General features: G+C 39.1%; 1 protein-coding gene across 1 annotated transcript in view; it reads left to right on the forward strand.

Annotated features, from left to right (window-relative positions):
• LOC107101008 (cohesin subunit SA-2-like) overlaps positions 1-12,243 on the forward strand; it is a 49,434-nt gene that overhangs the window by 12,080 nt on the left and 25,111 nt on the right. Inside the window, exons 2-9 of the mRNA XM_015399743.1 lie at positions 1,193-1,283; positions 1,377-1,455; positions 2,449-2,607; positions 2,801-2,897; positions 2,991-3,067; positions 5,132-5,336; positions 5,429-5,580; positions 9,198-9,271. Of these exons, the coding sequence (XP_015255229.1) occupies positions 1,240-1,283; positions 1,377-1,455; positions 2,449-2,607; positions 2,801-2,897; positions 2,991-3,067; positions 5,132-5,336; positions 5,429-5,580; positions 9,198-9,271 (887 nt within the window). The 5' untranslated portion in view covers positions 1,193-1,239. The remainder of the gene's footprint in view (positions 1-1,192; positions 1,284-1,376; positions 1,456-2,448; positions 2,608-2,800; positions 2,898-2,990; positions 3,068-5,131; positions 5,337-5,428; positions 5,581-9,197; positions 9,272-12,243) is intronic.

The following is a 12,243-nucleotide window of genomic DNA, read 5'->3' on the forward strand; positions in this document are numbered from 1 at the left end:
CTTATATTTCAATGAGAGGACGGAGTTTTTTGTGTTTGGCGGCGCTGATAAGAGTTCAGCGACTTTAACGGGAGAAGAAGAAAAGAATTGATGCCGATTTTTTGTCGGCATTTTGCAGAATGTGTCTGATCTTTCTAGATGTACTCAACTTAATTACAATGTCTGAAAACAGAAGAATTTCAGACTTATTGAGAGAATAATATCACTCTTCTGTCCCAGAAATGAGATCCTACTCTACTTCCTGGGGCTAATGTTTTCAACTTTGGGTTCATACATGCATATAGTCTTTTTGATTTTTTCTTTTCGTTTAAACTCATGGTATATAATGCATAATCTAAAGAAAGAAACAACCTAATTGCAGATGCCAGAGGACCTTACCCTAACCCCATGATGATGTCAGGCAAGCAGATTAACAGAGGGAATGTAAAGGTATCCAATTGGCTCAGATAACTCATTTAATATTGTTTTTAAATATGTAGTTAAGCATTCTTTGCCGATTTGAGGTATGAAAGACCATAATTACATTATCTATGGCGACCTGGATAAATATCTCTTTGCAGATGCGCAAATGAGCCAATGTTACAGATCGGATAGTGACAGGACCAAACAGAGCGAGGCAAGAGGGAATACTCTGATTTGATTGGTCATCATGAATGGAGTACCTTAGTTTCTGCAAAGCAGATGTAATCCGCCAATCAGCGCCACCCAAAAGATAAAACTCCACCTCCTTAGTGGAATATAAGAACATAAAATAAAGAGAGCTCAAAATGAAAAAAAAAAGTAGTTAAAAAATAAAAGTCAGTGAATATGTTAAGTAGCTTAGCAAAATAAGTGTTTCAAAATAACACTTCATTACTCAATACATAAATAAACTCATAAATAAATTATTTAATAAATCTTTGAATAAATAAAAAAATCGTTTTATATATTTTTTTATGGGGATATTTCTTTAATGAAATATTTATTGACAATTTATGAATAGCAGTATTTAGCTACATGCAGTTTAGTTAAGTTTGATCTGCTGCTGAAGGTTTTTTTTCCTTGTCTCTTTTTCCTCCCTGATTTTGCTGTGGTCTCCAGGAGGCTTTGGAAGCCGACTGCTTCATCAAGACCATCTGACTTTAAGTCTTCTGTTCTTTTTTATGCTCTGCATACTCTGTGGTTTCTCAGCAGCATCTGTTCCTGTTTCCAGGTGGGTGAGAAGAGATCGCTTCTGCAGCTCCAGAAAATGGTGCAGAAATGATAGCGGCACAGGATTTGCACGCAGAGTTCCAGTTTCCCCAGTAAGCAGTCAATCACAGCCGTGCTTCATTGTCCTCAATCTCTGGTGAAAGTTTAGTTTTATTCACCAATGTCTTCATTCTTTTTATGCACAGAGAAACAGAATCTCAGTTGTCCTCAGATGCAGACCTTGAGGATCCTGATGGAAGAAACACAAAGGGAGGAAGGGGCCTGGTATGATCATTCAATTAAGCTGCAAATAAAACCAGATGTTTACTACATCACATTTTTAATTTTGAATGACACAACTAGGGTAAATCAGGATTATAAAAACGTACATAATAATCATAAAAATAATTTAGATTTCAAATGTTAACTTTGTTCTCTTTAAGATGTATAATTAATCTGGCAAAATGTTAGTCAGTAGCAGTGTTTCCATTGTCTGTCAAATTGAACATTTTCTATGTAAGGAAATAGATTTGTTTACCCAGGATGTCTGTAGCGCAACCACACAATTTTCATAGGGGTGACCAGGCAGGGAGGGTTGGCTGAAAACGTACAGACAGCAGACCCAGATCAGGGTCAGTACACTAATAATATTGATTTAACCGGAGTCCTAAAGTCATTGCTAATTAACGTACACATCACATATGCTGTCTTAATTAAATGTGTAGTGGGAGATCTTGTTTCTGCTTCGATTTTCAGGGGGGTTATTTTATCTGTTGTTTATCCTACATGCCAGTCTTCTGTTTCTAGTGTTATGTTAGCTTTGGTTTTAGCTCCACAGCTCTCACCATGTGTTTGAAAAAGGTTAAGAGTCGCTAGGAGCAAACCGTCTTGCAATTTTATGAGACGAAAAAATGCCTCAGAAGAAAGAAACAAGTCCGGAGAGAGTATTTAAAAGATTCTTTTAATATGAAAATTGATTAAAAAAAAGAAAATTTTAAAAAACATAAGTTCATCTCAAATTTTTTTTTTTAAGGATTCTCTAAAAGTTTATTTCTTGATGCCATTTACAAAACAATTGTCTTTATCATTTTAAATTTTTAATTATTACTTTCAACAGTAATGGAACAACAGTCACTAAATCAATATAGGCAGTGTCCTTTAGTTGAACACAATATCAATATTTAGGTTTAACCCTCTCAGCCTTCTGCTTCCTGCTTATACAGACAGTTTTCATAGTTCTGCTCCCATTGATCATTAAAACCTTGTTCTAATTGACAGGGAGCCAAAAGGGGGAGGAAGGTGCTGGGAGACAAGGCCAGAGGTGGGGCAGGAGGAAGGGTCAGCGGTGCTGGCTGGGTCAATGGCCATCGTCAGGAGAACGGGTTGGAGAACATGAGCCTTTTTGAAGTGGTTAAAATGGGGAGGAGTGCCACACAGGTGAGGAGGCTGCTTTCTCACTGCAGAAATACTGTTCTAATTAAAACCAAGTTTGAGCAGCTAATTTAAAAAAAATAATCAGATTAATTATGTTTAAAATAAGAAACAAGTAAATTCACGATCTTATATAAATATTTAATTATTTATTCTATGAATAAAGCTGGTTTAAACTGCTCTTCTTTTGTACGTCTAGTCTGTGGTGGATGACTGGATCGAGGCCTACAAACAGGACAGAGATGTGGCGCTCTTAGAGTTGATCAACTTCTTCATCCAGTGTTCCGGCTGTAAAGGTACCCGTCAGAATCAGTCCAGGTGGACTGCAGGTTTTTGCTGAACACTTTTTTTTGACACGCTTCTGTGAAATCCTTTGTTTCTCCATTCAGGTGCTGTGAGTGAAGAAATGTTCAGACATATGCAGAACTCAGAAATCATCAGGAAAATGACAGAGGAGTTTGATGAGGTGAAGTGTTTTGGTTATCTAGATCTCAGCTCTGCAACCTTTAAAATCCAGATTGACCTTTTGCTCCATTTAAATAAAATTTGTTTTCATTCATTATTGTTGTTAAATATCAGCTATAAAAATCAGTTTCCATTTTCAACGCTCAACAATTCGTTTGTATTTTTAGAATTTATAATGAGGAAGAACATAAAGAGGAAGTATCTTCTATAGGATGTTGATATGTTTGTAAAACCATATAGAAAATTTTCCAAGCCAGGCTTTTAAATCGCCCTAAAAAAAGGACAAATTGTACGATCTTTCTTTAGGATGTACGGCTTTGGTAGGCCCTCATTCAAATCTTCAAAATTTCACAAACAGCAGATTCTGGAGTTGGAATATTGAATTTTTGCTGCTAGATGCTCCAGAGAAGCTGATCTGGGAGCTGGCAGCGAGACAGCCATCAGCACTGCTAATGCAGAGCGCTAGGATCACAGCCCCTGAAAAAGTTTATTAAGGCCTAAATTATAGCCTGGTAAACCAGCCCCACCCGCCAGCGGCCAAATCATTTTTTCCTGCGAGTTTGGTCTAGCCTCAATCAATGCTCCAGGCCCTAGAACTGGTGGGCCAATCACAACGCAGAAATGTGTTTTGAATTTCTGGGTGCAAAGTGGGCGGGGTTTTGAGGGCGGGACGACAAAGCTGCGCAATGCTGGAGAAAGCACAACAAGGAAGATGGCAACAACTATTGAACAGTTCTCGTTTGACTCAGCTTTGGAATCAGTTTTAGAAGGATTAGACTTGGGGTTTTCGTTGAAACGTGAGCAGGAAGAGGCTCTATGCTCATTCATTTTTAAGAAGGACGTATTCGCCATTTTACTGACAGGCTGTTCGAGCTAACTACGTCACAGTCAGCTGCGCTCATTGGTCAGAGCGTTGGCCAACAGGCACAGAAATGGTTTGAAAAACAACCCATTGTTTTATTTTTTAATCTTCCGATGTCTCATTCATCGGGGACATACTAAATTACACATTTAATCTCACATTTAGTCTGGTTTCTCAGACTACCTAAATTACTTAAAATGTTGAAAGCTGCCAGCAAAATATGTTCAGTTTTATAATCCTGGTGCTTGCCGTTTGTACCACATACCTGAAAAATGCTAACACCTACCTCCAGCCGCCACCAACAGTAGGGGAAAAGCCACAAAAGGCGACCTGAGGCAGCTGCTGCTGGGGATTCCCAGTGACAGCGCACCGCCGGTATGTGGGAGGTCTGAGCAGCTCCGATAGAGAAATAATACTTGAAGGCAGGATGGTAATCTGGATTAACTAACTGCACAGACGATGTTTTCAGGTGGACTTTCTCACTTCAAAATATATTCAAACTTCTTTTTATCCACTGATCACAGCAAATATAGCGAAGCCGCTCTCTGCCATTAAACACAGGAGCAGCAGAAGAATCAGACGCATCTGGACACACTTTACTGGACATCTGACCTTAATGTGGACAAACATCAAAAATGAAGCAGCAGAAAATGCGTTGATGGCGTTTAGTGTGAACGTAGCATTAGACTTTCTTATTGTTTAAATTTACCTAGGAAACATAATGTTGTAACTAAAAATGATCTCATGTCTTCCTTATGAAATTTCCACCTCTAGTCAAGCAGACATACTTCCCATAATCAGGACAAAAATAGTGTTGGAACAAAGACAAAATGTTAGCTGTATTCCACCTCAAAATGCAGGAAATGGCGTTTGAGAGAGTCTGAGTTTCAAAACTTTCCCCTACTCCGCGCAAATCCTGAACATGTGATACACCCAGGTGAACACCCTATGAAATATTCCTGGCTAAAAGCCTGTTCCAAGCTTTAATGACATAAAAAAGGAATTGAAATAAGTTCTTGTAGGATTTTTATGTCACTCTGTTTTGATATTTTAAAGGATCCCAAAGCTTCTAAGGCTGCATTTATTATAAATTCTTCAAACTCCTAGTCGATTCTTTATCAATTTAGCAATTTAATAGCTGCTGATCTAGGACCTCCCTGTTCTCCTTTTTTCACTCTGATATCCTCTCTGGTCACCAAACAGGACAGCGGCGACTATCCTTTAACACTCTCAGGACCCCAGTGGAAACGATTCAGGATAAACTTTTGTGACTTTATTGCGGTGCTGGTTCGTCAGTGCCAGTACAGCATCATCTACGATGAGTATATGATGGATACGGTCATCTCTCTGCTCACTGGCCTGTCTGACTCCCAGGTCAGAGCGTTTAGACATACAAGCACACTAGCAGGTCAGTTTACAGCCCTTCCTGCTCTCCTATCTGCTAGCCTCTACTGTTGAGATCTTCACTGTGTTGTGCCTTTGGACTGTTGTCTTTCTCAGCCATGAAGCTGATGACTGCCTTGGTCAATGTCGCCTTGAACCTGAGCATCAACATGGACAACACTCAGAGACAGTATGAGGCAGAAAGGAACAAAGTTATTGCAAAAAGAGCCAATGATAGGCTGGAGCTGCTGCTACAGAAGAGGAAAGAGGTAAGAAGAAAATCTAATAAAAACTCTGCTGCTATATCCCAAGTTTACAAATGAAACCTTCCTGAATCTATGCAGGTTAGGCTTCGAAGGAGCCTTCGAAGTATTTTGAATCTTTCATTTTATATTTCTTTTTTTTCTTTAAGTCTTATTTACAGTCCTGCTTATGCGTACTTGTAGGAATTGAAAGGTTCAGGCTTTGTACATGCTGGTTATTTCAATTCAATTCAGTTTATTTCTATTGCGGCAATTGACGACACATGTCACCTCAAGGCACTTTACAGGGACAAATCAACCAGATCATACAGACAGATTGGTTCAGAGTTTTCTATCTAAGTAAAACCAGCTGAATAGCGACAGTGGAGAGGAAAACTCCCTTTGAACAAGAAGAAACCCCCAGCAGAACCAGAACCAGGCTCAGTGTGAGCGGCCATCTGCTGAGGCCGACTGGGTTCAAGGCGACAGAAGCGGACATAGAAAAAGGAGCAGAGATACAAAAGGCAACTGTCAACCAGCTCCACAGGCGGCCTCGTGCAGGAAACACACAGCCAGGCAGACGAGCTCTGAGACAGCTCCCATGTCAGATGATGAAAGAGAGGACAACTAGTTAGTTACAGTCAGAGAAACAGGACTACACTGAAAAACAGGCCAAGCTCCAACAGCTATAACCAAAGGTGTTGATGGCAGCAGTACAGCAGATTTTTTTCTCTCCAGGATGGTGTCACAGCTAAACGATGAAGATGAAGCTAAAAAGCAGAAACATAGCACTGGATAACCTGAGCCACTCTAACTATCAGCTTGATCAAAAAGAAAAGTTTTAAGCTTTTATTTTTAACTGTTTATGTTAAATTAAATACTTCAAGACAGAAAGGAAATGAAAAACAGGAGTAAATTAAATAATATAGCATGAAGGAGATTATACTATAAGTCTTTCTATTGAGTGGTTAATTTCTCTCACTGTGTTTTCAGTCTCGGGCTGTATGTCTTTTTTTCCTCCATTATAGCCCTCCATAATCATAGTTTTGATTTTTGATTGCTGCCTCAGCGACCCGGCGCCAGATAAAGCGGAAGAAAAAGGATGGATGTTATTAGGTTAAATAAAGGTTACATTCAACTGCATGTCTTTGGCACAGAGCCCCTTATTTGAAGAGCCGCCCTTTGTGAATCTTTGTCCTGAAGGTTTTTAGCTCCACCCATTTTCTAATCACCCCAGACCAGCTAACATGTCCATACTGATGGAAGGCATCCCCACAGCATGATGCTTCCATCAGTATGTTTTATAATGACACTGGTTCCCAAGCTTTTTTCACTAGGCTTCCCTTTGGTTCACATGATAGTTTGAGCAAGCCGGAGCAAATTATTTATACACATAGAGGCGCATTAGGAGCGGATCAATGCGAGTGTTGTGATAAGAGTTAATCGAATAAAGCGAGAGCGAAGTGGAACCAGAGATGGACACAAAGCAAATGTATGTGAACTTTTCTGTCGATCAGAAATCATAAATCAATTAGGGACTGGGTGTGGGAGCACAGCAGATACATTTTTCAGTCGAAATGAAGGCAGAATAATGTCTAAGTTGAGTGAAGTAAGGAATGCTCTTTAAAGGTTTAGAGCTGAATTTTTAAAAATAATCCGCTTTAATTTAGCACTTCCTTGTCCTCTGAGCTCCATAGCTGGTTCTGTCTTGCTGCAGCCTCTGCTGCTCTTCCTCTCTGAGCTACAGAGCGCCTCCCTACCTCACCTCTGCTTTCCCAGTCACCCTTCCCCCGAGGGGGATGACAGCTTCAAGTCCTGTCCAAACTGAAGCAACCTTGATCCAGCTGTAGCTCCTGGAGCATCCCTGGTGGACGCAGTGGACCCAGGAAAGCTGGCGCCGCTGTTGGGCAGATAGAAGCTGCTCATATTTGGTGAAGCGTTGTCCCCATGAATCACTGACGAAATGTCAACTGAGCAGCAGCACAAATCAAGTTGGTTGGAATGTCAGTAACAATGTACCTTCAGTCCCATAAAAGAACCTGCCTCAGTGGCTAAGATTCAAAACAGATGTTTTTCTTGTTCTTGCCACGAGAGCCAGAACAGATTTCTAATTGTTTGTGGTATTTGTATGTAACAATCGTCCGTTGTCCAAACATTCAACCACCTGAGCTGTTGATATCTGCAGCTCCTTTTTGGTGGTCTTGCTCTTTCCAGATGTTTGAAGACCTGACAGATGTTTCAAGAGTCTAACCTCGGTTTAAATGACTGTGATCCGTCTGCTACACTGCTGTCACTGTTTCTGTGCTCCTGTTTTTATTCAACATTTGAGGCTTCACACCTGCCTTTGTTTCACTGAGATTATGATTGAAGATTTAAGTAGAGATTGTGATGGTAAATGTACATTGTAGATCTGGGTTTTTACATCTACGCTTAGATTCTTAAATGGAAAAAGGAACTTGAAAGTCCAGCAGAGAATCTGTGTGTTTTCATTATGGTCACATTCGACCACAGCGTTCATAACGGGCAATCCTCTTGTACAATTTTGTGTTTTTCCAGGAAAAAAAACGCTTAGATCTGCTACTTGAATTAGATGAAACTGGGAAGATCATTAATTTTCCAAAATGTCAGATAAGCTTTGAATAATGAAAACCAGCCTGTAGGTAATGCTGAGTTATGACATCAGATGGACTCCAGGATTTTCCTCCAGCTGTCAAAACAAAACAAAACAAAACAGTTTTACATTGTGTAGCTGTAGGTATAAAATGAAGTAAGGTTTATTTATATAGCACCGCTCAGACAAGCATCAAAAAGTGCTGTACAATATGAGCCATAAAATACAAAACAGCACCATATAAAATACATATAGACCACATAAATACAATCATAGCAGCCCTTGATAAAATGAGTCTAAAATGCTTGGTTCATTTTTAAAATGATCTATGGAGTTTACCAAGCAGAGGTCTGGGTGCGACAGCTTAGAAGGACCTTTTCACCTCTTGTCCTGAAACAAGGCATCATTAAACAGTTCTTTTAAGCAGATCTCAAACTGCGAGCAGAAAAGAGAGGCTAAATCCAGTCATAGATGTAAGAGGAGCCCTGTCCATGCAGGGCTCTAAAGGTCAGGACCAGAATTTTAAAGTTTATGCCATATTCAATGGGAAGCCGGTGTAGAGCTTTGAGAACAGGAGTTATGTGGGCTCTTCTGGTTTGACCTGTCGAGATCCTCGCTGCAGAATTTTGCACTAGCTGCAGTCAAGCTAGGCATTTTATGTTCGGTCAAGTGAACAGGCTATTGCAGTAGTCCAAACGTGTTGACACAGATGCATGGATCAAGGGCCTTTTCAGAAAATAAATGAGTTTAATTTTGTTACGCAGCTGAAGGAAACATTTTTCTGCCCTAGAGACATTGCCTCATGAAATAAAACTCCAAGGTTTCTCAAGGTCTGTTTAGTCACCTGGTTTTAGTTGCCTAAGTAAATGTATGTTTAAATTATTAAATATGTTTCTGGACTTTGCATTTAAAAAGAAGCTGTAGTTTGTCATTTGTAATGTTTTTAAGAAGCATTTAATTTTCCAGGGAAATGTCCTGCTTAGCTGAGCTAAATAGATTCATATATAAACATGTTTCTTGCTTTTTTTTTCAGCTCCAGGAAAACCAAGATGACATTGAAAACATGATGAATGCAATTTTCAAAGGAGTCTTTGTCCACAGATATCGGTAGGTAAACTGGCTGTAAGATTTCAGAACAATTAGCTGTTTTCAGTTTCAGACATTTCTTTGCTGATTTAGGGCCTTTGGCACCATCTAGTGGTGAACAGCTGTCAGCACAAAATATTATCTGGAAAATAAATTTACTTCTTTCCTTCTTTTTGTCTCTATCATTAGGAAGTAGATGTGTTGTTTTTCCATGTTGTTATCAATCAACCCTGTTCACTCTATTTTTCAAACTCGTCTTAAGCCCTATTTTACTTCTTTGTTTTTTTTTAACACAGCACAAGACTGTTTTTGCATTTATGGTTTGTTTTATTGTTTTTTTATTGGTTTTAATTAATGTATTTTATTAGATTTGTTTTATCCCATAAACTTCTATGTTGCTTTTATACAAATTTAACTTGATATGTACAGCACTTTGTGGCAGCTGTGGTTGTTTTAAAGGGCTTTATAAAGTTGAGTTAATTAATGGCTGTAAAGTTGATTCATATTATTGATCGACTAGCGGTTAAACGATTAAAGGCCATTTCCTTAAAAACTTAAGGTTTCTCTTGAATCAAAAGAATCTTCTACAATATGCTGAATAAAAAAAATGCATGAATATAGTTTAAAAATGTATTGTTCCGGCTGTATTAACTACTCAGTGACTATTCAAAGACATGCTTTCACATATTATTAAACCAGACGTAATAAAACAGGAACCTATTGTGTTACTGAAAAAAAAAGATTAATAAAATCTGGGACACTTTCTGATTTCCAATGAACACAGATGTAAAACTATAATTTAAAGACGCCATAGCTTTGTCACTCTGTCTCACTTTCATGAAGTGCATGTGATTTTGCTCTGGTTATTGTCTAAACCAACAATCAGTGCTGGGAAACTTTGTTCTGGAGCAGAGCTTTTAACCCTTTAAAGCCCGATCCAAGAATAAAACAAAACAGAAAATTACGTTTTTTTTGGTTTGAAGTCCTTATTTGGCCTTTTAACAAAATATGTAAAAAAACAGAAACACATTTTTGATATTAATAATTTATTACTATGCGATAAATCAAGAAAATGTTTTGTGTAGTCTTCTGCCCTCTGTTATCAGGTATATCTGATTGTGTACAATAGGATTTTAAGCAAAGTTTTTAACCATTAAATTATGCAAAAGGTGTCAGACGCAAAACATTTCAGAAACCGTATGTATCAAATATAATACATTTGGCATTACAGGGTTAAAAACAGGCAGTTCTGGTTGCTTTTATAGAGGATTAGAAAATTTGACTCCCTGCTACCGTCCTAATTTATAGTCTGTCAGCAAGGAAGTTGATGCTGCTCCTCCATGCAGCGAAGCTAAATGAGCCTATTTAGCTGCAGACGGAAGGAGTTTATCCAGAATCACAATCAAAATTATTTTATTAATCCCTTGCAGAAAATTATTTTCTTGCAATGCAACCATTTACAGAAGAGAGAAAATAAGATTGTAGTACAATAGAACAAAATATATAATATATAGTATAATAGGAATATAAAGAAAGTTAAATTAGTCAAATTACACCCCACACAGTAAAATTACACCCTTCCCATATAAACAGTGTAAAATTAGATATAAGAGTAAAATAAAATAAGGATCACATTATATAAAATCAACAGTATTTACAATGCTGCTCATTACCAAATTACAATTATAGCACATGATCGTGTTATTGCACATAGTGAAGTAATGAAATAAGTAATGAAATGACTGTCAGAGAGTTGAATCATACAGTTTGATGGCCACAGGCAGGAATGACTTCTTGTGGCGCTCTGTGGTGCAGCGTGATGAAATGAGTCTGACTTAAGGTGCTACTGTTGGTGACCAGCACATCATGAAGAGGATGTGCAGAATTGTCCAGCAGGGGATTTTATCCTGGCCAACATTCTGCAGTCAGAGAGTCCAGCTGCTCTCCAACAACATGACTGACCTTGCGGAAGAATTTAGGTCTGTTGGCGTCCTTTACCTTCAGTCTGCTGCTCCAGCAAGCAACAGCGTAAAGGAAGGCACTGACCACCACAGACTCATAAAACATCTGCAACATTTTCCGGCAGATCTTAAAGGACCTCAGCCGCCTCAGAAAATAGAGACGGCTCTGACACTTCCTGTAGAGGGCATTGGTGTTTTTAGTCCTGTCCAGTTTATTGTCCAAGTGCACCTCTAAGTATTTACAATCCTCCACAGTGCCCTCATAGACCCCACAGATAGAAACGGAGCTCACTGGGGCCTTGATCATTCTCAGATCCACCACCAGTTCCTTGGTCTTTGCCACGTTAAGCTGTAGATGGTTCTGCTCACACCAGGTGTCAAAGTTATCATCAACACCCCTGTACTCCGTCTCCTCGCCATCGTTGATACATCCAATTACTGCAAAGTCACCAAAAACCTTCTGAAAGTGATCTCTGTGCAGTAGCTGAAGTCTGTGGTGTACTTGGTGCAGAGGAAAGTAGAGAGGACAGTCTCCTGTGGGGTCCCTGTGCTGCTGATCAGCTTTTCTGACTTGCAGTGCTGCAGGCATTGTGGTCTGCCAGTCAGGTAATCCACAATCCAGGACACAATGGGGACATCCACCTGCAATGCTGTCAGTTTCTCCCCCAGTAGACCCGGCCTGATGGTGTTGAACCCACTGGAGAAGTCAAAGAACATGATTCTCAAAGTCATGTATCCAGTGTTTATATTTACTAACAGAACCACAGAAAGTTCAGTCTGAATTCTTGGATCTATTGAACGGTAAAAGTAATCCAAAACTGACTGGATCCATTCATGGTTCTGCTCTAGCATGGATCCACTCTGGCATTACCATTTTTGCAATTAACCAGTGAGGCTCAGCTTTTTAACAACCCTCTAGTGGTCTGAGGCAACATTGCAACACTGAAAGAAACACCTTCTAAGGGGATGTTATCAGTTAATCAGATGGAAAAAATGTTAATCTAACAAACTGTTAATTGAAGGTCGATTTGT

Source organism: Cyprinodon variegatus, unplaced genomic scaffold, assembly GCF_000732505.1.
Source record: "Cyprinodon variegatus isolate N-32 unplaced genomic scaffold, C_variegatus-1.0 Scaffold1044, whole genome shotgun sequence".
Classification (NCBI taxonomy): domain Eukaryota; kingdom Metazoa; phylum Chordata; class Actinopteri; order Cyprinodontiformes; family Cyprinodontidae; genus Cyprinodon; species Cyprinodon variegatus.